This window comes from Bufo gargarizans, chromosome 2 (assembly GCF_014858855.1).
Source record: "Bufo gargarizans isolate SCDJY-AF-19 chromosome 2, ASM1485885v1, whole genome shotgun sequence".
NCBI classification, from domain to species: Eukaryota; Metazoa; Chordata; class Amphibia; order Anura; family Bufonidae; genus Bufo; species Bufo gargarizans.
Window position 1 is genome coordinate 58964326 of NC_058081.1, and position 25187 is coordinate 58989512.

Sequence of the window (25187 nt, forward strand, 5' to 3'; positions counted from 1 at the left end):
CTGCTGATGCATCGGGTCGGCCGGGTGCCGCGATCTTTGACCCAGGCTTTGGCCTGCTGTTCCGGGCTTCTGCCTCTGCCGGCCCGCGGGGTGGGCACCCGCGGCCGTTGGTACATGGGTCAGCCGGCTCCCTCCAGGTCTCGGCTCGCCGTCGCTGCCTCTTGGCCGGCCGGGCGCCGCAAAACTCTAGGCCCCGGCTTTGGGACCTACTAGGCTGCAACATCCCGGCCTCGGTTGGAGGGGGCGGGAACGTCTCGCGGCGCGAATTCTTCCCGCCCGCACGTCCCCCGCCCCCCAGGGGATCGCAGCGCCGCCCCCCCCTGGTCGGATCTTTGTTAACCTGTTGGGTGCCGGCCGTCTCCAAGGGCCGGCTCCCATCTGGAGGACCCCCTCTATGTTCTGGTGGGCTTCCTAATAAGCCTGTACAAGGCTGTGTCCCTGTATGGAGGACTTCCATGGCGGAGTTACTAAATAACGGAATGGCTGCGCAGGACGCTGCAGCATGATACAGTAGTGCTTGCTGCATGCTGTGCCCCCCTTCCGTAGGCGACATGTCGCGCTCCCCGGCTGTGGTGCTGGCCGGCTGCAAGTCTCCTTTTTAGGCGGACCCTTGCCATCTCCCGGGATACGGCGCTAGCCGAGTGTAGGCGCCCCTCTTCCGCCCGTTCTATGGCAGGGCGTCACCTTCCAGTATGGTGCTGGCCATGGGCATGAACCCCTGCCTCAGTGGAATTCTGCGCTCTCTGGCCGCAGGCTGGCCATGTGCATAGCCCCCTTCTATAGGTGGAATACTACATTCACCGGATCGGTGCTGACCATGGCACGACACCCCCCTTCCTTAGGGGAACGCTGCACTCACTGGATTTAATGCTGGACAGGTGCATGTCCCCCTTCTGGGGCGGAATAATTGCACTCTCACCGGATTCGGTGCTGGCCATGTGCACGACCCCCCTCCTTAGGGGAACGCGGCACTCTCACTGAATTCCCTGCCGGCCATGTGTGTAACCCCCTTCTTAGGCGGAACGCTGCACTCTCACTGGGTTCGCTGTCGGCCATGTGTATGAAACCCTTCTATAGGAGGAATTCCAAATTCTCGCCAGATGCGGTGCTGGCCATGTGCACGTCCCCCTTCCATAAGCGGAACACTGCACTCTTACTGGATTTACTGCCGGCCATGTGCATGACTCCCTTTCATAAGCGGAATGCTGCACTCTTATTGGTTTTTGCTGCCGGCCTTGGGCATGCCTCCTTCTCTCAGGAGGCATACATACACTCTTACTGGCTTCTCTCGCGGTAGGTTGCTGGCCACGTGCCTGACCCTCTTCCATGGTTGGGTGCTTGCACTCTCACCGGATCCGCTGCCGGCTATATGCATGGCCCCCTTCCGTGGGCGGTGTTCCGCACTCTCGCTGGATTGCTGCCGGCGTGGCCATGCCTCCTCTCCTCAGGCGACATTCATGCACTTTCACTGACTGGGTGTCATTGTGCCAGCACGTTGCCGGCCAGGTGCATGACCCCCATCCATGGCGGATGCTCGCGCTCTCCTGGGATGCCATGTGCACCCCTCCCCCTTTTTGGGAGGATCACTGCACTTTCACCAAATACGTTGCGGGCCGTGAGCATGGCTCTAACAGGGGTGCGCTGCTTGCACTCCCTTTAGAAATGGTGCTGGCCTTGTGCATGACCACTTCTCATTCCATGGGCGAAATTTTGTACGCTCACGAGATTCACGGCTGTCCTTGTGTATGCTGTACTGGACGTTCCCCCTTCTTGGGCGGAGTAGTTGCACTCTCACGAAATTCGGTGTTGGGTGGATTATTGCACAATCATTTAATGCTAGGATAATCAGGTGCATGCCCCCCCTTTTCAGGGCCTTTGCACTCTTGCCATCAGAGTTGCCAGGTACCTTTCCCCCCTTTTTTTTTTTCCGGGCGGGCTACTTGCGTTCCTTCGCATGCCGGTGCTGGTCTTGTGCATAGCTCCTTTTCAGGTTGCACTTTACACTTCCGTGGATACTGTGGGACGCTGTGGCTGTGCGCTCTGTGCGTTGTTTGGGCCGTGTATGCCTTCTCCTCCCGTGGGTGGGTTGGCCTTCTCGCTGCCTGCAGGGTTGCTAGTACGTATGCCTCCCTTCTTCCTGCGACATACGTTTTTCTCTCTGGGGTGGGGTTGCTTGTCGCAAGCTTTGCACTCTTCTCTGTGGAGATCTTCTGTCCACTTGTGAGCCTAAGGTGTTGTTGTCCAACACGCAACAATGAATGCTCAATGTATTCACAGCTGTATATCTTGTATATACGTAGACGAGCTCTGCTGGCTCGCTACTGCACTGAGCTGAGTGGTACCCATTCTCCGGTGTGGTCCCGTTGTTGTCGGCACCCACCATGTTCGTTGGCCTTTCCACCTGGGGAGTGTTCGGGGTTCCTTGATGCGTACCCATTCGTCATCTCGTGACATTGTTTCCCTACGCAACCGGTCGGGGTCGAGAGTGTTGTCTGCAGTGCCGCTCGACCTCTACGTTGGCTCTGGCGGGACTACCTTGCCTACTACCATTTCCTCCTCTCGGATGCAGTGTGGTGTGGGTCCTTCCTATTGGCGCCCTTTTCGCTCCAGTCTGTTGCTACCAGGTTCACACTGCTCCTCTCGGGTAGATCGCCCAACTCTTCTTGGGTGCTTGATTATCCAGGTCCTGGGGACCTCCACTTTGGTTTCTTCAGGGTATTCGCCTGCTGCGAGGCGGTGTGCAGGTCGTCTCACAGAGTAGAGGGGATTCGACTCTGCCTTTCCTCGCCGGCTCGGTTTTTGGGCTTCTGCTCTGGGTTTGTCGCTCCAATGTGGCTTCTGCCCCGGCCAGGCCTCAGAGGCTGTTCCGTCGTTGCCCCCCCCCTCCTCTGGGGTGAGCATGGTTGTTCAATTGGATGGTTCCGGTGTTACTTGCGGTCTCGTACCATCTCCCTCGTTCTCGCTGGTAGTGCTAGCTGTTTGCCGGGCCTACCGCGTTTTGTCCTCCCACTGGGTGCAGATTGCTTTTCCGTCTGGGCGTATGGTCCTGTGGGACTTACTTTCTCGGTGACTTGGGAGGACTGCCCTTCGGTCAAGGTTGTCCTTGGATCTCCCACACGGGGCTGTAGAACTCCTTCTTTGGTGGCTACATCGACTTAGATTTGGCCTGTCTTGTCTGGGCGTCTGTCTGATGCTGGGCAGACCCTTCTGGGTTCTTCCGTCTGTCCTTCTGCTCCCCCACGCCGGTTGGATGCGGGGCTGTGTTGTTCGGGGGCCGACAGGACCGTGGTTTCCGATCCTTCGGCCGTGTTGCTGGTCTGCGCCTGATCGCTTTGGGTTTTCTCCCGCTTGCTGGGTGATTCCTGCGAGCACGCTAGTGTTCGCTCCCGACTGCTTAGTCCAGGTTTGGTTGTCGGACTTAGGGTTCTTACCTGGGGGTTTGTGGGTAGCGGGGCATTCCCCCACTCTGCCTTTCTCGCCCTTGGTTCTGTCTTTCTCTAGTCCAGCCTGACCCTGGGACTGGGACTCTGTTACTTGAAGTGTCAAGTGTCGGCGCTGTCCTTCCCCTTCCAGCGTTTCCTGGGCCTTGTCATGACCTTCTTCCACAGAGTGGCTCTTTGGTTCCTCCTTCTCGTTTCCTGGTTCCACCCTGGGACCTACATACTGAACTCTCGGCGCTCCAATCTTTCCCTTGGAGCCGTTGCGGAAGTTCTCCCTACTCCTTCTGTCCTGTACAGTTGTGTTTCTGTTGTCATCATGTCTGACGGGTGCCTGATTGGCGGCCCTTCGTGTTCTGTGCCTTCTGTCCTTTTCCAGGACGGGGCTGTTCTCCGTCCTGTCCCTTCCTTCCTTCTGACGGTGGTATCTGCCTTCTTGTCAACGAGGCTTTCGTCCTTTTCTTCCCATCGCCGGGAACGGTCGCTTATCGTTTGGAGGTTGTGGGGCCTTGCAGTTGTTTGCTTGGAGATCTCCGACTCTGGTCGGCGTTCGGTCTCTTGTGTTTCCAGGAGGTCAGTGCAAAGGTTGATGGCCTCCAGGGTGGCTTCCTCCGCTTTCTCAGAGTGGCCTTTGCTGTGGTTATCGCACCAATGGCAGGGTTCTGCTTTCGTTGTCACCGTTCATTTCACCAGAGCGGTCGGTGCCTCCTGGGGCGGAGGCGTTAGGTTTCGGCCATTCATTTGTGCAAGGCGGTCACTTTTTCCTTGCGCACCTTACCGAGTTCTACAGGGTGCATACTCGGGCTTCGGCGTATGCTGCCTTGGGCCGCCTGGTCTGCAGGCGGTGGTTTCTTGATTCCTTCGGGTGCTTCGCCTTGGTGCTGTGGTCCCTCCCCTCTTGGACTGCTATTGAACGTCCCAAGGTCTTCTGTGTCCCCCAAGGAAACTGGGCGAGAAAACGAGATTTTTGTATAACTTACCAGTAAAATCTCTTTCTCGCTCTTTCCTTGGGGGACACAGCACCCACCCATTCTTGTTTTTTCCTTACACGGTTTCCGAGTTTTTTACCCGTTGGGTAGTTGGCTTCTTGGTTCCACTTTTGGACTTTGCCTTTTTTCACTACTTGGACACGCAACTGGCAGTCTCTCTCTCCAGGCTGAGGGTATAGCTGTGGAGGAGGGGCTTAACAGTCTTCACTTAGTGTCACGCCTCCTATGGAGATGAGCTATACCCAAGGTCTTCTGTGTCCCCCAAGGAAAGAGCGAGAAAGAGATTTTACTGGTAAGTTATACAAAAATCTCGTTTTTATGGTGTTCACCTGAGGGGTTAGGTCATGTGATATTTTTATACAGCAGGTTCTTACTGACTCGGCAATACCTAAGGCTACTTTCACACTAGCGTTCGATCGGATCCGTTCTGAACGGATCCGATCATATTAATGCAGACGGTGGCTCCGTTCAGAACGGATCCGTCTGCATTATATTGGCAAAAAAAAAGGCTAAGTGTGAAATTAGCCTGAGCGGATCCGTCCAGACTTCTACATTGAAAGTCAATGGTGGACGGATCCGTTTGAAGATTGAGCCATATGGTGACATCTTTAAACGGATCCGTCCCCATTGACTTACATTGTAAGTCTAGACGGATCCGCACGGCCAGGCGGACACCCGAACGCTGCAAGCAGCGTTCAGGTGTCCGCCTGCTGAGCGGAGCGGAGGCTGAACGCCGCCAGACTGATGCAGTCTGAGCGGATCCGCATCCATTCAGACTGCATCAGGGCTGGACGGAAGCGTTCGGGTCCGCTCGTGAGCCCCTTCAAACGGAGCTCACGAGCGGACAGCCGAACGCTAGTGTGAAACTAGCCTAATATGTATACTTTTTTTATTTATTTAAGTTTTACACAATAACAGCATTTTTGATACAAAAAAAAAGTTTTTAGTGTCTCCCTATTCGGAGAGCCATTTATTTTTTATTTTTTGGGGGGGCCATTGTCTTGTAGGGTCTCTTTTTTTGCTGGATGAGATGACTGTTTGGCACTACTTTGGGGTGCATATGACTTTTGATAGCTTGGTATTACACTTTTTGTGGTCTAAGGTGACAAAAAATAGTTTGTGTTTTTTTGCAGTTTTTATTTTATTTTTTACGGTGTTCACCTGAGGGGTTAGGTTATGTGATATTTTTATAGAGCCGTCATATCGGACACAGCAATACCAAACATGTGTTTTTTTTTTTTTTTTTTTTTTTTTTTTTTTTTTTTTTTCGTTCCACTCTGGGACTACAATCTTTTGGGGGTCTGATCTCCCTTACAATGCATGACAATACTTCTAAGTGTAATACACTTACAGCTTCCTGCCTGTGGGATCCAGGGGGCTGGATCTCACAGGCTCTCACAGAAAGCAGCCACGATGCTTAAGGAAGGCATCGGGCTGCTATCTGGTCCCGGCAGGATACTTCACGTGCCGCAGTCAGTGCTGACTGCAGCAGTGAAAACACCGATGCCAGCGCATCCCATAGGAATTAATAGAGGGCGGCAACGCATGCGTGATGCTGGCTCTGTTCTAAATATACTTATCAGATATTGGGGGCATTTTATAGCGATATGCCACCAAGTCCAATTAAGTAGGAAAAAAGTCTTAGGGCTTATGCACACAACCGTGTTCACGTAAGAACTGGACCTTGATACAAAACGTATCTAAATAATTTCTGTTCCTGGAGCCCCTGCCAAGTAGCTCTCATACTAGATGATGTATTAGGAAATTGCTCATGCAGTTCCTCCCTTTTCCTGGAGAATATTCTTAGGAATTAGTCCGCACGCTGCAGCCGTAAACTGGCTGACAGAGGACGGAGAAGGTCTGCAGTAGGTGGTGATGTAAAGGGACACCAACCAAAGACACTTGTGGGAAATCTACTAGGAGAAGATGTGGAGAGCAAGCAGAACATGTTTCTTCCGTAGAATACAGGTCCTTCTCAAAAAATTAGCATATTGTGATAAAGTTCATTATTTTCTGTAATGTACTGATAAACATTAGACTTTCATATATTTTAGATTCATTACACACAACTGAAGTAGTTCAAGCCTTTTATTGTTTTAATATTGATGATTTTGGCATACAGCTCATGAAAACCCAAATTTCCTATCTCAAAAAATTAGCATATTTCATCCGACCAATAAAAGAAAAGTGTTTTTAATACAAAAAAAGTCAACCTTCAAATAATTATGTTCAGTTATGCCCTCAATACTTGGTCGGGAATCCTTTTGCAGAAATGACTGCTTCAATGCGGCGTGGCATGGAGGCAATCAGCCTGTGGCACTGCTGAGGTGTTATGGAGGCCCAGGATGCTTCGATAGCGGCCTTAAGCTCATCCAGAGTGTTGGGTCTTGCGTCTCTCAACTTTCTCTTCCCAATATCCCACAGATTCTCTATGGGGTTCAGGTCAGGAGAGTTGGCAGGCCAATTGAGCACAGTAATACCATGGTCAGTAAACCATTTACCAGTGGTTTTGGCACTGTGAGCAGGTGCCAGGTCGTGCTGACAAATGACATCTTCATCTCCATAAAGCTTTTCAGCAGATGGAAGCATGAAGTGCTCCAAAATCTCCTGATAGCTAGCTGCATTGACCCTGCCCTTGATAAAACACAGTGGACCAACACCAGCAGCTGACATGGCACCCCAGACCATCACTGACTGTGGGTACTTGACACTGGACTTCAGGCATTTTGGCATGTCCCTCTCCCCAGTCTTCCTCCAGACTCTGGCACCTTGATTTCCGAATGACATGCAAAATTTGCTTTCATCCGAAAAAAAGTACTTTGGACCACTGAGCAACAGTCCAGTGCTGCTTCTCTGTAGCCCAGGTCAGGCGCTTCTGCCGCTGTTTCTGGGGAAGGCGGCACCTGTAGCCCATTTCCTGCACACGCCTGTACACGGTGGCTCTGGATGTTTCTACTCCAGACTCAGTCCACTGCTTCCGCAGGTCCCCCAAGGTCTGGAATCGGTCCTTCTCCACAATCTTCCTCAGGGTCTGGTCACCTCTTCTCCTTGTGCAGCGTTTTCTGCCACACTTTTTCCTTCCCACAGACTTCCCACTGAGGTGCCTTGATACAGCACTCTGGGAACAGCCTATTCGTTCAGAAATTTCTTTCTGTGTCTTACCCTCTTGCTTGAGGGTGTCATTGATGGCCTTCTGGACAGCAGTCAGGTCGGCAGTCTTACCCATGATTGCGGTTTTGAGTAATGAACCAGGCTGGGAGTTTTTAAAAGCCTCAGGAATCTTTTGCAGGTGTTTAGAGTTAATTAGTTGATTCAGATGATTAGGTTAATAGCTCGTTTAGAGAACCTATTTATGATATGCTAATTTTTTGAGATGGGAATTTTGGGTTTCTCGCCCAGTTTCCTTGGGGGACACAGAAGACCTTGGGTATAGCTCATCTCCATAGGAGGCGTGACACTAAGTGAAAACTGTTAAGCCCCTCCTCCACAGCTATACCCTCAGCCTGGAGAGAGAGACTGCCAGTTTTTAGCTTAGTGTCCAAGGAGGCAAGACACTCCCTGCTCTGCAGGGCTGTTTTCTCCTTGTTTAAATTTTAGATTTTTACTTTTTTCTTTCTTTTTTGTTCCAGATCATCAGGGACAACAGAGACGCACTAGACCTCTGTTTCTCCCGGGGTTGAGCTGCGCCAGTGCCGGTCACCGCACTGCTGCCTCCCCCACAGAAGGCAAGGTGGATCAGGGCAGCCTAGCTCCCTTACATCCCGCCAGCGCAAGGGTCGCCCGCACGCCAAGCCCCTCTTCCAGCGTCCTGCCACTACGGTGCCAGTAGCTGAAGGGGCGACCCTGCTGGAATGGACCGAGGGTGAAGACGGCTGTGGTAAGAGAGTGGCTTCTCCAGCCCTACGTCCCCCACCCAATGGTCTCCTGCGTGCCTGACCCCCATACTGGGCCTCTGGACCCTTCCCCTGCTGGACATAGGCATGGGGTGCTGCTGTGCGGCAATCTGCTCCCCTTTTCTCCTGGCCTCATAGGACATGCTGCTAGTGAGGGGACTATATCCTGACCTCTCCGTCTCTGGGTCCCCCCCTGGCATCTGCGCTTCCCCCCATCTCGCCTAATCACATTGGGCTTACCGGAGGGGCAGGACGCTGCAGTGGAGTAAGGAGGACCCCTTACTCTTCCGGCCGGCGGGGTGGGCTCCCGCGGCCAGCGAGCCGCTATTCCGGCCCTCCTGTCTTTTCTGGCGGCGGGGTGGGCTCCCGCGGCCGGCAAAACCGCATTCCGGCCCCTGTTTTTGCCGGCCGGGTGGGCTCCCGCGGCCGGCAGAACCGCCACTCCGGGCCCCTGTATCTTCCGGCCGGCGGGGTGGGCTCCCGCGGCCAGCGAGCCGCCATTCCGGCCCTCCTGTCTCTTCTGGTGGCGGGGTGGGCTCCCGCGACCGGCAATGCCACGTTCCGGCCCCTGTCTTCTCCGGCCGGCCGGGTGGGCTCCGCGGCCGGCAGAACCGCCACTCCGGGCCCCTGTCTCTTTCGGCCGGCGGGGTGGGCTCCCGCGGCCGGCATTGGGCTTGACTATGCCCCAGCAGGTGCCGGTCGGCGGGGCTCCGCTAATTGGTCCCAGGCTTCGCGGCCTGCTGGGCCGCAATCCCGACCGGCCCGCGGGGTGGGCTCCCGCGGCCGGTTTGAACCGCCATTCCGCCTCAGGTCCCGGCGGTATGACGGGCCGGACTCCGCAAATTTAGCCCCCGGCTTCGCGGCCTACTAGGCCGCACTTTTCCGGTCTCTGGTGGAGGGGGCGGGAACTTCTCCAGGCGCGATTTTTTTCCCGCCTGGAGGTTCCTCCGCCCTCAGGGGATCGCACGCCGCCCTCCAGGCCGGATCCCTGTTAACCCTTTGGGTGCAGGCCGGCTCCCACAAATGGGTCTGTATAGTTGGCCCCCCTTTTTTTCTTTTTTTCTCCTCTCTCAGGGCCCCTATATAGTGGCTCCCCTTTAGCCTCAGAAGCTGGGTTTAAATGAAATTTAAAAAAAAAAAAAATATTTTTTTTTATAATGATGCAATAATTAATAATAGATCATGATTTCTATTGGGCTGCGCAGGACGCTGCAGCCTCATCAGTAATGCTGCATGTCTGCATGACCTCTTTCCTCAGGCGGCATGGTGTTGCGCTCCCAGCCTGCGTCGCTGCTAGGGCATTTCCCCTTTTAGGCGGTTTTTTCTTGCCTCTTCCAGGATACAGCGCTGGCCAAGTGCATTCGGACCTTCTGTAGGCAGCATTCATCGTCTCTCCAGTTATGGTGCCTGCCATGTGCATTCCCCCCCCTCCTAGGCGGGCTACTGCACTCTCCCTGGCTGGCCATGTGCATGACCCCCTTCTTAGGCGGAATACTGCACCTTCACCGGATACGGTGCTGGCCATGTGCACGACCCCCTTCCATAAGCGGAACGCTGCACTCTCTGGATTTGCTGCCGGCCATGTGCGGGACCCCCTTCCTGGGCGGAACGCAGCACTCACTGGATTCGCTGCCGGCCATGTGCGTGACCCCCTTCCTGGGCGGAACGCAGCACTCTCACTGGATCTGTTGCCGATCATGTGCATGACCCCCTTTTTTAGGCGGAATACTGCACTCTCACCGGATACGGTACTGGCTATGTGCACGTCCCCCTTCCATTGGCGGAATGCTGCACTCTCGCTGATGTGCTATGATGTACTTATGTACTATGTTATTGTGCTGCACTCTCACTGGTTTCGCTGCCGGCCATTTCTTGGGCGGTATGCTGCACCCTTGTTGGATTCCCTGCCGGCCTTAGGTATGCCTCCTTCCCTCAGGCAGCATACATACATCCCTCTGTCGTTGGTTGTTTCCTCGCAGGTACGTTGCTGGCCACGTGCATGTACCCCATACATGGCAGGGTGCTTGCACTCTCGCTGGATCCGCTGTCGGCCATATGCATGGCCCTCTTCCGTAGGCGGTGTACGCACTCTTGCTGGATTCTCTGCCAGCCCGGGGCATGCCTTCCTTCCTCAGGCGACATGCACACATCCTTAGTGACTGTGTTTGTCTCTTGCCGGTACATTGCTGGCCATGTGTATGACTCCCATGCATGGCGGTGTGCTCGCACTCTCCCTGGATGAGATGCTGGCCATGTGCTTTACCCTCCCTTTTTCTGGGCGTTGTGCTACACTCTCACCGGATACATTGCTGGCCATGAGAATGGCCCTCTAACATGGGTGGAACGCTTGCACTTCCATTGGTTACGGTGCTGGCCTTGTGCGTGACCACCTCTCACTTCAAGGGCAGAATTTGGCACGCTCGAGATTCACGGCTGTCCTTATATGGCTGTGCTGGACTTGTACATGTCCCCCTTCGTTGGCAGAGTAGTTGCACTCTCGCTGAGTTCAGTGTTGGGTGTATTATTGCACACTCATTTAATGCTAGGATATCCCTGTGCATGTTCCCCTTTCGCTAGGTGGACCTCCTGCGTTCCTGCTGGTTTATAGGGTAATGTCCTGCTTCTCTGAAGTAGGTACGGCCTTAGGCATCACTCCCTTTTGGGACGGGTCTTTGCACTCTTGCCGACTGCTGTTGGCCAGGTACAATTTCCCCCCTTTCAGGGTGGACTGATTGCGTTCCTTCGCATGCTATGCTAGGTTTGTGCATAACTCCCTTTCAGGTTGCACTTTGCAATTCCGTACATGCTGTGGCACTCTGGGACGAGCCCCTCCTTTTTTCTAGGTGGGTTGGCCCTCTCGCTGCTTACGGGGCTGCTCGTACGTATGCCTCACCTGCTTCCTGCGGCATACCTTTGTTTCTTGGGAGACGATGCTTGCCGCCAGCCTTGCACTCGTCCCTAGGGAGTTCATTCTGTCCTCCTGACCGGACAGGCTCTTTTGCTCTCTGCTGTACCGAGCTGCCAGGGAGTGTTCGTGGGTCCTAGATGCATGCCCATGCGTCCTTCTGCGGCATTACTTCCCTGCGCTAGTGGTCACATGGTCGAGAGTGCTGTTGTCTGCAGCGCCTCTCGAATTCTTCGTTGGCTCTGGCAGGACTGCGGTTCCCTTGCCTGCTGCAATTTCCTCCTCTTCGGATGCAGTGTGGTATGAGTCCGTCCTCTTGGCGCCTCTACGCTTCTGTCTGATCTGCTACCGGGTTCGGGCTGCTCTTCTCGGGAAGGTCACCCGACTTCTCTTGGGTGCTGGATTGCCCAGGTCCGGGGACCTCCGCCTTGGGTTCTTCAAGGTATTCGCCTTCTGCGAGACGGTGGACCGGGCGTCTCACAGTGTAGCGGGTTCTGCTTTTGAGTCCTATGGCTTCCCTGTTGCCCACTCCTCCTCCTTTCGGTTGGAGGGTGTTTTGTCGGCCTCTGTCTCGACGGCCTTATCTCGCCGGCTTTGTTCGGCTCCCGCTCTATACGAATCACTCCGATGTGGCTTCTCGCCAGCCTTCGGGGGCTGTATTTTCACTGTCCTCCCCTCTGGGGAGAGCATGATTGTTCATGTGGATGGTTCCGGTGTTCCTTTTGGCCTCGTACCGTCTCCCTTGTTCACGCTGGCTGTATTAGCTGTGTGCCTATTTACCGAGTCTACCGCGTTCTGTCCCCCCACTGAGTGCAGATTGCGTGGCCCGTTCTAAGACGATGGTCCTGATGTAGACTTGCTTTTCTCGATAACTTGGGGGGACTACCTCGGTCCAGATAGTCCTTTGATCTCCCTCACCGGGACTGTACAACGTGGTTGCATCAGCATGGACTTTAGCCTGCCTTCCCCTCGCGTCTGGCGGATCCTTTGGGTTCTTTCCCTCTGTCCTCTGCTCCTCCACTCGGGTGGATACGGGACAACGTTGTTCGAGGGCCGACGGGGCTAGTTTTGTCGACCCTTGTGCCCGTGTTACTGGTCTGCGCCTGATCACATTGGGTTTTCGCCTGCTTGCCAGGCGACTGTCCACTCCTGGCTGGGTTTCGTCCAGGATCTGTCGTAAGACTTAGGGTTTTTTTGTCTGGGGTTCTGTGGGAAGCTGTGCATTCCCCACTCTGAAGTTCTTTCCCCAAGGTTCTGTCTTTTCCTTGAGGTGTCAAGTGTCGGCGCTGTTCTTCCTCTTCCAGCGTTCCCGGCCCTCTGGCCTGCCAAGACCTTCTTCCTCGGAGTGGCTCTTGGTTCCTCTGTACTGTCCTTCGGTACCGCCCTGGGGACTGTATTCTGAGCTCTCGGCGCTCCAATCTTGTCCTTGGAGCCGTTACAGGAGTTCTCTCTATCCCTTCTGTCCTGTACGGTTGTGTTCCGTATCAGTCGTGTCTGACGGGTGCCGGAATGGCCCCTTTTTTTGTTACGAGCTTTCTGTCTTTTCCAGGACAGGGCTGTTCTGCATCCCGTTTCTTCCTTCCTTCCTTCTGAAGGTGGCGTTTGCCTTTCGCTTCAACACCTCACCTATTTGGACGTTGTTTGGGCCTTGCCGTTTTTACTTGGAGATCTCCGACTCTTGCAGACGTTCGGCCTCTTGGGTTTCCAGGAGGTCTGTGCATAGGGTTGACAGACTCCAGGGTGTTTTTCCTCCGCTTGATCAGATTGGCTGTTGCTGAGGTTACCGCACCTAGGGCAGGATTCTGTCTTTGGTGTCACCGTTCCTTTCACCAGAGCGGTCGGTGCCTCCTGGGCGGAGGCATTGGGCTTCGGCTGGGCATTTGGGCACGGCGGCCACAGGTCTGCCTTGCACGCCTTACTGAGTTTTACAGGGTGCATACTCTGGCGGATGCTGCCTTACCCCGCCTGGGTTTACAGGCGGCGGTTCATTGATGCCTTTCGGGTGCTTCACCTTGGTGCTGTGGTCCCTCCCCCTTTTGGACTGCTTTTGAACGTCCCAAGGTCTTCTGTGTCCCCCAAGGAAACTGGGCGAGAAAACGAGATTTTTGTATAACTTACCAGTAAAATCTCTTTCTCGCTCTTTCCTTGGGGGACACAGCACCCACCCATTCATTGTTTTTTCTCTGTGCGTTTTCCGAGTTTTTGTTACCCGTTGGGTAGTTGGCTTTTTGGTTCCTTGTTGGTCTTTGCCTTTTCTCACTGCTTGGACACGCAACTGGCAGTCTCTCTCTCCAGGCTGAGGGTATAGCTGTGGAGGAGGGGCTTAACAGTTTTCACTTAGTGTCACGCCTCCTATGGAGATGAGCTATACCCAAGGTCTTCTGTGTCCCCCAAGGAAAGAGCGAGAAAGAGATTTTACTGGTAAGTTATACAAAAATCTCGTTTTTCATGAGCTGTATGCCAAAATCATCAATATTAAAACAATAAAAGGCTTGAACTACTTCAGTTGGTGTGTAATGAATCTAAAATATATGAAAGTCTAATGTTTATCAGTACATTACAGAAAATAATGAACTTTATCACAATATGCTAATTTTTTGAAAAGGACCTGTATGTTGAACATGTGATGCTCCGACAGGTGAGGGTCCAACCATCTGGACCCCATTATCTGTCCTGTTCCTTCAGCTACATTTATTCTTGTCCTCCTCTGGGGCTCCATGTTCTCAGGAGTGCTGTGGGCCCCAGAGATGACTTTTATCCCCCTTAAGATCTAGTCTGTTGTTTTTCTTTCATTTATCCTAATTCATTCTCTGCTTATTCTTAAGCTGGCCATACACATTAGCTGTTCTGTGTGGCAAAAAATATACCAGGTGGATGGAGGTCAAAAAGACACTTTTTTGTCCCCTACCTCATGGTACATTTGATGTATGTGCTCCAGGAGCTTTCCTGATGCATTCTGCAGTATGTAGCATGAAACCACTATATGTACCAGTTGCCTCTAGTGCGGGGGATGTTTTTAGCATCTGTCTTTGTGTAGGGCCTGTAAACTGAAGGTCTGCTGTAACATTGTCCCTCTCATTTTCTCCTCAGGAGAAGCACTGCCAGCAAAAGTACAACGTGTCCTGCATCATGATCCTTCCGCAATACCAGAGAAAAGGATACGGCCGCTTCCTCATAGACTTCAGTAAGGAGAGGCAACGGGGAGGGAGGGAGCAGCGTCTACTCCAGAACATGAGCAGGAGCTGAGAGATAGAAGTGGTCGGCAATGCCGCGACCTGCGTATGGCTGCTTCTCCCTCATTAATCTCTTGTCTCTTTTGTTTGCCCTTTTAAGGTTATCTTCTGTCTAAACGAGAAGGCCAAGCCGGGTCTCCCGAGAAACCACTGTCTGATCTTGGCCGACTGTCGTATATGGCTTATTGGAAGAGCGTGGTGCTGGAGTGTTTGCACCACAACCGGGAGCAGCAGCTGAGCATCAATAAACTCACCAAACTGACGGGCATTTGTCCTCAGGACATCGCTGCCACGCTGCAGCAGTTGCACATGCTGGAATTGCGAGGGGACCGGTATTTTATTTTATTACAATTTTTTCCTTTCCTTCCCTTGATCATTTAGTAACCCACATGTCCTTTGCACATATTTACATATACATATATATATTATATTTTTCCCTGGATAGCATTGTGCTGGTGCGACGAGATCAGCAGATCGACGCACATATGAACAAACTACAAGCCCGGCCACGGCAAGTGGAGGTAGATCCAGAAGCTCTGAGGTGGACCCCAGTCATTGTCAGCAACTCTGTCGTTTCTGATGCTGAAGTGGAATCCGACGAGGAGGAAGAGGAGACAGAAAGGCAACCAATCAATAACAGCAATGTACGTTTCCCAGTATGACTGCCAAATTCTGGATAGCTAGTTGGAAGTGACGTTAGGCTGTAGGGTATATTTGCATCTATGGCAGCAGATCCTGCAGGGTGTTTGCCAGATCCAGCTTTGCAGAATTATGCAATTCACCGCCGGATGGCCATTGACTATAATGGGATCCAGCGGTGATCCGGCATAAATTATGGGTTCCGGCTGGCCACAAATAGTTGCATGCAATGGTTTTTGTCCAGCCGACAGCTGGCATTTGTGTTGGCATGCCACAAATGCGAACGTACCCTTAGGGGTTGTATTAGATTCGGAAACGGCCCCACCCTTGTCCATGAGTTCCATTTAAGTGACCTGACTATAAGGATATGTTTCAGCCAAACTGGTTATTTCTATGAACCTCTTAAGTTCTTGATCACCCCGCCTGGATATGACTGCTCGCTGTTAAAGGGGTTGTCCAGAATTAGAAAAACATGACTGCTTTCTTCCAGCAGCTCCACCTCTGTACAAAGGTTATGTGCGGCATTGCACCTCTGCCCCATTGACTCCACTGACACGACCCATGGACAGGGGTAGTGCTGTTTTTGGAAGAAAGCAGCCATGTTAATCTAATCCTGGACAATCCCTTTAATATGTTAATATCCGTGCATGTCCCATACTACCGCCTCCATGTCCTTTTACATTTTGGTTTGCGTTACAAACCTGTCCTATTCTCTCCAGCAGCCAGTGTTGAGAAGTATGACCTTAGAATACAAGGAAAGAGAAGCATGTCACACGCTGGAGAAAGAGAAGAGCCCACCAAGCTGTCCTCTCAGTCCGTTATCTTCAGAGCCCTGCTTCCCACACCCCCGTCAGTTCCAAGACTTAATATGCAGTTTGCCGGCTAACAATCGACCAGCAGGTAGAGGGCGACGAGGGAGACGTGGAAGAAGGGGACGAGCATCCAACCGAAGCGCTGACCTGTTGCGGTTACTGGCGAGGGAAGCCCCGGGACCTCCTAGACGGACTGGTGAACGTGGCCGCTCCGGCTCTCGCAGGGGGAGGCTGAAAAGGCTGGCAGATTCTGTGCTGCGAAGGGACTTCTTGGAACATCAGCAAAGGCTTTCCCAGCGCTACGAGACAGAGCGCCCTCAGCTCAGACGGTTCAGCGAGAGCAGCGAGGAAGAGGAGGATGAGGAAGAAGAGGCTCACAGTCTACGTTCTGACTCCCCACCAATACTGACCAAACCCACACTAAAACGGAAGGTGAGGAGGCACACTTGCTTGATACATAGCCTTACTGAAGGCAATCGTTTCCAGAATATTTGCAGTATGTGGCTGGTGGAGGATGGGGAGAGAATTGCGATGTGTTTTGCTGGGATTGGCCTCCATCTTAAAGAAATTGTATGTTTTTTGTTTTGTTTTTGTATCCCCCCCCCCCCCCCCCCCCCTTTTTCCAGGAACACCACCTCTCTTGTCCTTAGGCCTTGTCTGCTATTGTATCTTCAAGGGGTTGTCCCACGAGTAACTGTTGTGTTTGTTGTGCAGATCATGGAAAATTGACAATGTTTGCCGATATACGTGCAACAATCCGTTGAAGGGTTATGACATTTGCTGATATGAATTGTCAGGGAAGGAGCGCAGCAGTGTACCGCAAAGTGGAGAAGACTGCTTCAGAGGAGAGACTTGTGATTTATTTTCACTGCTCCCAGACGGTTTGGTTCAGTTAATATAGAACAGTCTGCAGTTTAATTTACTGGGGGCTATATTTAAAGCTGCCAGAGGGGTAAGGAGGCTGACTGGAAATATACTGGGGATTACATTTACAGCTGCCAGAGAGGAAGGAGGCTGACTGGAAATGCACCCCCTGTACATTTACAGCTGGCAGAGGGGGGAGGAGGCTGTTGGTGATGTGAGAAGGGGGTTCCTGAATCCTCCTTTCACCTCTATGGGAGTTGTAAGAACAGCTGAGTAAGTGTGCATGCTGGGAGTTGTAGTTTCACAGCAGCTGGAGTGCTGAAGGTTGCTGATCCCTGCTCTACTCTATAGAGGCGCTGACCTCTCTAATAGGGAAATACCTGGCAGGAATGCAGTCTCGCTAGCCCTTATAAGTGTGGCTACCAAGAAACCTCCAAGCTGAGCTATTGTTTATGGTGACTTTTTCCACTCTTCTCCTTCCAGAAACCTGGACCTCATCGCAGGAGACGTGTGAGGAGGCGCAAGCACCATCACAACAGCAGTGTTGTTACAGAAACCATTTCTGAGACCACCCAAGTTTTGGATGAGCCATTTGATGACTCTGACTCAGAGCGTCCGATGCCAAGACTGGAGCCAGAAGAAGAAAGCAATGGCCGTGGTGGCCCTTTACCACCAGATTACTTCCCCTACCTCACACCACACACCCTGCTAAGACGAAACCGCCCATTAGGCAAAAGGAGATCCATCAGTCAACAGTTACAATGTGAGATTCTAGGATCATTCTTATTTAACTCCAGTGTGTAATTGTATGGCAGTTCCTTAATGTCTCCTGTCTGTCATTTCAGTGTCGTCAGTACAACCGCCTGCTGCAAACCTGAGGTCTGTAGAAGAAGCAGTTACTTTGCCGGATCCTAATCCTCCTCCTCCTGTAAAGAAGAAAGGATGGCCGAAGGGCAAAAGCAGGAAACCTCTCCATTGGAAGAAGCGACCTGGACGTAAACCAGGATTTAAGCTGAAGCGGGATCCACCACCAGAACCAGAGCCTACACCACCTGCTCCTTCCAGACCAGGACGCAAGCCCAGGATTAGGGAAGAAGAACCACCTCCTGCAGAAGATAAGGTCCCTGAAGTAAAGGAACCTGAGGAGGAGGAAGAGGCACCAGTGGAAGATAAAAAAGCTAGTGAAGAAGAGGAGCCAGCCATTGCTACTGTGCAGCCAGCATCGCCATCTGAAAGCAGCAGTAGCAGTACCAGTGGCAGTGATATTTCCTCCCGGGAAGCTGAAAACCATCCGGCATCTCCAGAACCACAGAGGGACACCATTGAAGAGCCCCAACCTATTGCTGAGGAAGCAGAGCCGGAAGAGGAGGAGGAAGAGAGGGTGGTTGATGAAAAGGAACCCATAGTTGTACCAGCATCTAACCAACAGGAAGATCATGATGCAGATGATGAGGATGAAGGGACAAAAGAGGCAGATGAAAGGGAAACGTTACCACAGGATCCTGTGCATGAGGAACCTGAACAACAAGAACCTAGTTTGGGAAGTAGTGAAGAAGAGGAGAAGGCGGATGGTGAGCAGGAACCAACCGAGAGCAATGATCAGCCTTCATGTTTAGAAGAGGAAGAGAACAGCCCAGAAAAGATAGAAGAGGAACCCAAAGAAGAAGAGGAAGAGGAGGAAGAGTACGGTGAAGAGGAAAACCCCCACACAGAGCTCGATTTAGAGACTGTACAGGCAGTGCAATCACTGACACAGGAAGAAGGGAGTGAGCGTGATGATGGGACCTATGGGGATTGTGAGGATGAGACTCATGCAGCTTGCCAGACTTTGCAGAGTTTTACACAGGCTGATGAAGATCCGCCGCTGGGTTTGTCCGACGAGTGCCATCCCTCAGCACATGACAGTCCAATCTCCTCTGTTCACTCACACCCTAGCCAGTCTGTGCGGTCAGCAAGCAGCCCAAGTGTGCCTCCAGCTCTGGAGACTAATGGAACAGGCGGGTACCCTCAAATCAGCCCAGATGCAGGCTCCCTCTCTGCTCCGTCTATGCAGAATCTGGAAACGACCAGTCCAATGATGGATGTGCCCTCCGTGTCGGACCATTCACAGCAAGTGGTGGATAGCGGCTTTAGTGACTTGGGCAGTATTGAGAGCACAACTGAAAACTATGAAAATCCCAGCAGTTATGACTCCAGCATGGGGGGCGGCAGCATTTCCTCACAAAGCAGCTGTTCATATGCCAGTAGTGGAAACGGCAGCGGAGCAGGGGGGCTGCAGTCTTCTGCCAGCTTGGCGCAGAACGGTTGTGCCGTGAGCCAGCAAATGGCTGGAATGGCAAGCATGTTGCAGACAACCCAGGCTTGTAGCATAAAGTCTCCCCAGAGTTGTGCCTCAGAACGTCCTCCTAGCAGCAGCAGCAGCAGCAGTAACAACCAGCCGCCGCCACCTCCCCCTCCACCACCACCATTGCCCCCGCAGCAGCCTCAGCCGCCACCACAGCAACAGCCCCCAATGTCACAATGCAGCATGAACAACAGCTTTGGCCCCGGACCAATGATCATGGAAATACCAGACCAGAACAATGGCAGCAATCTCAGCATCTACCCAGGGGATTTTGGGGCTGGTGGCTATTCGCAGCCCTCAGCCACTTTTAGCCTGGCAAAGTTGCAGCAGCTTACCAACACTATCATGGACACTCATCCTATGCCTTACAGCCACGCTCAGGCCGTCACCTCCTATGCAAACAGCGTGTCCCTTTCAAATTCGGGCCTGTCCCAGCTCACTTCTTCACACCCTTTGGCAGGGGGATCCCAAGCACAAGCCACCATGACCCCACCTCCTTCTATGAACCTACTACCGTGTAATATGTCGGCAGGCAACCTTGGCATCTCCCACAGCCAGCGTATGCAGAGTCAGATGCCTGTCAAGGGGCATATCTCTATCCGCTCTAAATCTGCACCACTTCCTGCTGCCCCATCCCCTCACCAGCAGCAGTTGTATGGGCGTAGCACGCCAGGTATGCAGCCTGCCTCTCGGGCACTCGCCGTCCAGCGGAGCATGAACATGGGAGTCAATCTTATGCCCACCTCACCGTATAATGTCAACACCATGAACACATTGAATGCCATGGGTGGCTACCGCATGTCCCAACCTATGGTCAACAGTTCTTATCATAGCAACGCGGCCTATATGAACCAGACAACACAGTACCCCATGCAGGTTGGCATGGGCATGATGGGTGCCCAGGCCTATACCCAACAACCTATGCAGCCGAACCCCCATGGAAATATGATGTACACACCTCCTACTCACCACTCCTATATGAATTCCCCTCCTGTCCCCAAACAGACTCTTAACTCCCCCTATATGAGGAGATGAGGGGGGCATCGGAACTACCCCAAAAGTTGTCCTCTTGCAGACTATAAATACGGCCTTTTATACTGACAGGACTTTTATCCCCTGTTCCTTATATCCCTTTGCTGTAGATTTAATATTATGTTTTTTATTGTTATTTTATTTCCCCTTCCCCCTTGCAAAAAAAAATATCATTTCGAGGGTTTTTGTTCCTGTTTTTCTCTCCATTTTCGTGTTCACTCTCCAGTTTATATGAAAGAGTCGGTGGATTATTTATTTTTTATTTTAATCCCTTCCCCCTTTTTTTTTTTTTTTTTTTTTTTTTTTTAAGATAATGCAAAGAAAAGACAAAAAAAAAATGCAGGCAAAACGGTTGTAGCGGAAAAGCGCACGGAAATAGGAAGATGACAAATCTCATTTTTAGAAATCAAATTTAAAAGTAAAAAAAAAAATATAAAAAAAATACAAAGACAAAAAAAAATGTAACCCTGTAGCCTTATTCCGCCGGGCTTTCACTGAGCCACGGCAACTGTACACATTAACCGTGCGTCCGCTACTTTTTTTTTTTTTTTTTTTTTTGTGTTTTGTTTGCATTCATTTCCAGTCTCTAGGATGAGGGTTGAAGGGAGATTTAATTTTTTTTTTTTTTTTGAGAGCTGATAAAGGGGGAAATACTTAGATTCCTTGTCTCCTGCCATGGTAAAGTACAGATAGAGGAGGCCATTGAGCCATATACAAGCTATGGTACGTAGCATAAGGAGTTGCTCTGTGCCACACACCTGCTACACCGTATAGCTTGTACACTTTTCAGAGTATACCCTCTGTTGGCCTAATCCCCCTCTTTTGTGTACCACTTGGGCTCATTTACCTCTCATCCCTATAATAAGCACTTATTGCCGCAGATGCATAGGAAAAATTTGTCGATTGTTATCAGACCGATTTTCATTTGACTGCCCGTGTAGCTTGAGTAGTTGACGCCAGAATCGCCACATCAGTCACCCCCCCCCCCTCCCATTTGTCTCTTACCGCCAGCGCTGATCACATCGTGTTCAGGTACAAAACCCTGTGCTTAATATATCTTTATGGTGGCCAGAGCGCAGTTTGTCTATGCAGAGGATTGATTTGGAGCTCTGTCAGAAATTCAGTGATAAAATTCTGCCTGCCGTCACCACTAGGTGGAGCTCACAAGCTACTTTGTGAGCTGCCAGGCTTCCTCTAGTGGTGACTGCAGGCATCATGGGGTTTGTCATTCACAGCTATATCTATGCAGGGGTTTTTGAAGCTGTGGCCACCATGCAGGGTATATTAAGAAATCGGCAAATAATTTTTTTGGAACTATTTTTAGGTTGGGTGTAAAGTTTGATGGCTCCTTGATCCATAGATGCTGTTCAGTCTCTGATACTATGTCATTCCGTACATGCACGCCCTCGTGTACCGTGGTGGAAGTTGATCACTACAGAGATAACCTTAGTGTGAAATGGTAGAAACTATTTTTTCATACTTTATATATAATTTTTTTTCTTCTTCCCATCGTTTAGATGCAAGACCCTCCCCTTCATGTATATATTGTGATTATATATTGTCACTGTTTTCTCGAGCCGGATTCTTTTCAAAGGGCAAGGTTCACATTTTAATCCATCTCCCTTTCCCATATAGGATAAAGGGAGGAGGGATTATTACTATGTAGTATGGTGATGCTGTTGACATCGGTGCTGATTTGTGCCTTGTCATAGCCATAATGTGTGCCTGCCCCCTGTAACGCCCGCAGATGTGACGTGACAGCGGCCGGCCGAACCCACGTCCTCACAAGACCAGTGCCTCCATACAGACGCTTTATGTTCCCACTGTAATACTCATCTCCTCCGCTTCCGTTCTCTTTACTCCCCCCCTCGCTCATTCTCATCCCTGGCAATGCCGTCTTAGATAGATGCGTCAGGCTTATGTAGGAATACATAAAAATATGATCACGTTTTCAAAAGTTGTTCAGTTCCTTTTTGCCTGCACGAAGATCAAGACATAGACAGAGACCTCAGTCACTTTTCTGGTTCGACGGGGTAAAAGCACTAAGACTGGTGGTAAAGACCGGGTAAAATTGGCGCCACAGGTATTACATGGCAGCTGAAATGTAAAAAAATTATACATTTTATCTGTGCGCGCCAGCATAATGGGTCGCACTGCGGTATTTCTGCCAATCTTTGGTTGGAGGAGGTTATTGGCCAAATTTGCCATCCGGTCGTTTGGCATTTGCCTTTGTGACTATTAGGATGGTCATGGACGCAGGATAGTGTTTTCACTTCTGATAGGCCTTTTTCAGTTTGTCTAACTTGCATGGAGTAACACGTGCCGCTTATCTCCAGGGAATCGGTTATATGGGGGTCCTTACTTTTCCCTGCAGCCAGTCTTTTGAAGTAGGATTTGCTACCCTCCCCATAGATGTTAGATTGCCAGTGGATTCAATGGGCAGCAAAGATCACCAGCATAAAGGAAGTATTGCCATCATATTGGGGCTAGGATATGCCATCACTTCATGATCAGTGAGGGTCCAGCCTGTGGGACACCCTTCGATCACCTGCAGAATTCCTTTGTGGCCCCTTTTGTTCTAAGGGGGTTGTCGGACTGCACCATCAGAAAGTGAGGGCATTCCCTAGCCTAGCTGATACCCATTCAATGCGTGTTGGTGGAGCCCACCAGTGCCAGCAGGAGCCACCAACTAAACGTAGGATCAGGCATACTAAATGTCAACTTTTTTTTTTTTTTTTTTTAAGTTCCTGGGAGATAAGTGTCTTCAAATGTGTCTAGCAGCCACTGATCTCCATCTCCTTATGCGCATGGTTATGGTGTCCAGCTGACGGCCCGCAGGAAGTAGTACTTGTGCCCGACCATAGGATGAGGTCGCCTTGGCACAATCGGTTTGTACATAAGTTCTACAAGGAGCAGTATTTATAGAGTCAAGGACGCAGCCGCCATGAGATGGTCGTCTGTTGTGTGGCACCGTGACGCATTCGTCCTCCACCCGTGCATACTAGCGCTCTCCGTTCCCGTGACTTCTCGACACTGTGACTCCCTGCTGGATAGCACTCTTTAAGGAAGGCAGTCAGTCCATAAGACCTGTACACAGACTCGTGTCTCTTCTCCTCTACATTTCTAGGGTTTTAATAACAGCTGTTTCTTAAATGGGTTTCTCCTCCTGCCTCATATTGTAATTGTATTATTATGATTATTATTATTATTTTTTTATTTTCCTTTCCTCCGGCCTTTTCTTGACGTTGTGGGGTTTGAACGGCCCCGTCTGGTTTGTATGTAATAAGACTTTCACCCCAAGTCCCCGGTTTCCCCCCCTCTCCCTCCTTTCTAGTAAGTGCTTTCAGAAAAAAAACTGTACATTTTAACGTTAAAAAAAATAAATTATGTTGAGACATTTTGGAAATGCGGTGTTAAGAGTTTTTATTGGTTATCTAAATCTCATGACGATAATTTATCAAGGCCACCAAGGAGAATTCCACATGTCACTGGCTCTATGAAGAATTGTTCCTTTTTAATAAAACTGTACAACTGTGACACGTTTCGGGCTTGATGATCACGCTCCGGCAATTACTTTTTGGCTTAGGGCCGTGCACTCTATTTTCTTTGAGTACATTTGCCAATTATGTACAAGAAGTTAACCCAAACCCCCGCATCTACACACTTCTGCCTTCAGTTTAGTAGCAACAGGAGTTATCTGAGACAGAATGTGATGCCTGACGATCCCATTGCCACCATTGAGTGACTGACCACCTTAAAGGAAGTTGTCCCGCGAAAAATATTCAATTTTCAAACATGCCCCTGGATCTGAATACTTCTGTAATTGCATGGAATTAAAAATGTAGTATAGTCCCTGAGTTATTTACTGTCTGTATAGCGCCACCTGCTGTTTGCTCCTTTTCTAATGTCTCTGTCCTGCTCACTGAGATGGCCGCACATGCTCAGTTCCATCCTTCAACTGCCACCACCTCCAGCATTAAAGACACGCCCCCTAAGATACCAGCTTGAAATAAATCCAGCAGAATAATTGGAGCAATGAATAGGGAGATCTCTGGATCCATGTGAGGTACAGGGTTTGTCCTAGCTGTATTTGAAAGAGGTTATCATGTGCTAGATTATGTATGATTTTCAGTTTCTACGTTGTTCACGGGGATAGCCCCTTTACGGGCTCTTTCACACTTGCGTTGTTCTTTTCCGGCATAGAGTTCCGTCGTCGGGGCTCTATGCCGGAAAAATCCTGATCAGGATTATCCCAATGCATTCTGAATGGAGAGAAATCCGTTCACGTTCAGGACCGGAACGTTTTTTGGCCGGAGAAAATACTGCAGCATGCTGCGCTTTTTGCTCCGGCCAAAAATCCTGAAGACTTGCCGCAAGGCCGTATCCGGAATGAATGCCCATTGAAAGGCATTAATCCGGATCCGGCCTTAAGCTAAACGTCGTTTCGGCGCATTACCGGATCCGACGTTTAGCATTTTCTGAATTGCGTCCTGGCAGCCATGGTAACCAGAATCCTGTTTGCCATGGTAAAGTGTAGTGGGGAGCGGGGGAGCAGCATACTTACCGTCCATGCGGCTCCTGGGGCGCTTCAAAGTGACGTCAGGGCGCCCCATGCGCATGGAAGACGTGATCGCATGGATCACGTCATCCATGCGCATGGGGCGCTCTGACGTCATTCTGGAGCGCCCCGGGAGCCGCACAGGCGGTAAGTATACTGCTCCCCACTACTACTATGGCAACCAAGACTTTAATAGTGTCCTGGCTGCCATAGTAACACTGAAAGCATTTTGAAGACTGATCCGTCTTCAAATGCTTTCAGTTCGCTTGTTTTTCCGGATACGGCGTGTAATTCCGGCAAATGGAGTACACGCCGGATCCGGACAACGCAAGTGTGAAAGAGGCCTAAGCATTGTTGGCGGTGGAATTTTGTTCTTTACACAGTGGTGAAGAATCGAGCTTTGGCAAATGTGCCTGAATAGATCAGCTTTCAGAGGTAAATGAGGAGATTTCCAATTCAATGACTGCAAGCAGAGGTCATA

At 51.1% G+C, this 25187-nt stretch overlaps 1 protein-coding gene across 3 annotated transcripts in view; it reads left to right on the top strand.

The window, feature by feature from the left end:
- KAT6A (lysine acetyltransferase 6A) overlaps positions 1–23550 on the top strand; it is a 59645-nt gene extending 36095 nt beyond the window's left edge. The window contains exons 12-17 of one of the 3 annotated variants that reach the window (XM_044278994.1): positions 14315–14408; positions 14558–14789; positions 14903–15101; positions 15816–16340; positions 17256–17535; positions 17618–23550. In XM_044278994.1, coding sequence (XP_044134929.1) covers positions 14315–14408; positions 14558–14789; positions 14903–15101; positions 15816–16340; positions 17256–17535; positions 17618–20151 — 3864 coding nt within the window. In that variant the 3' untranslated portion in view covers positions 20152–23550. Of the gene's footprint in view, positions 1–14314; positions 14409–14557; positions 14790–14902; positions 15102–15815; positions 16341–16622; positions 17536–17617 lie in introns of those variants that run through there. The other 2 variants (XM_044278995.1, XM_044278996.1) reach the window with 2 other exon arrangements.
- The last annotated feature ends 1637 nt before the right edge of the window (positions 23551–25187 follow it).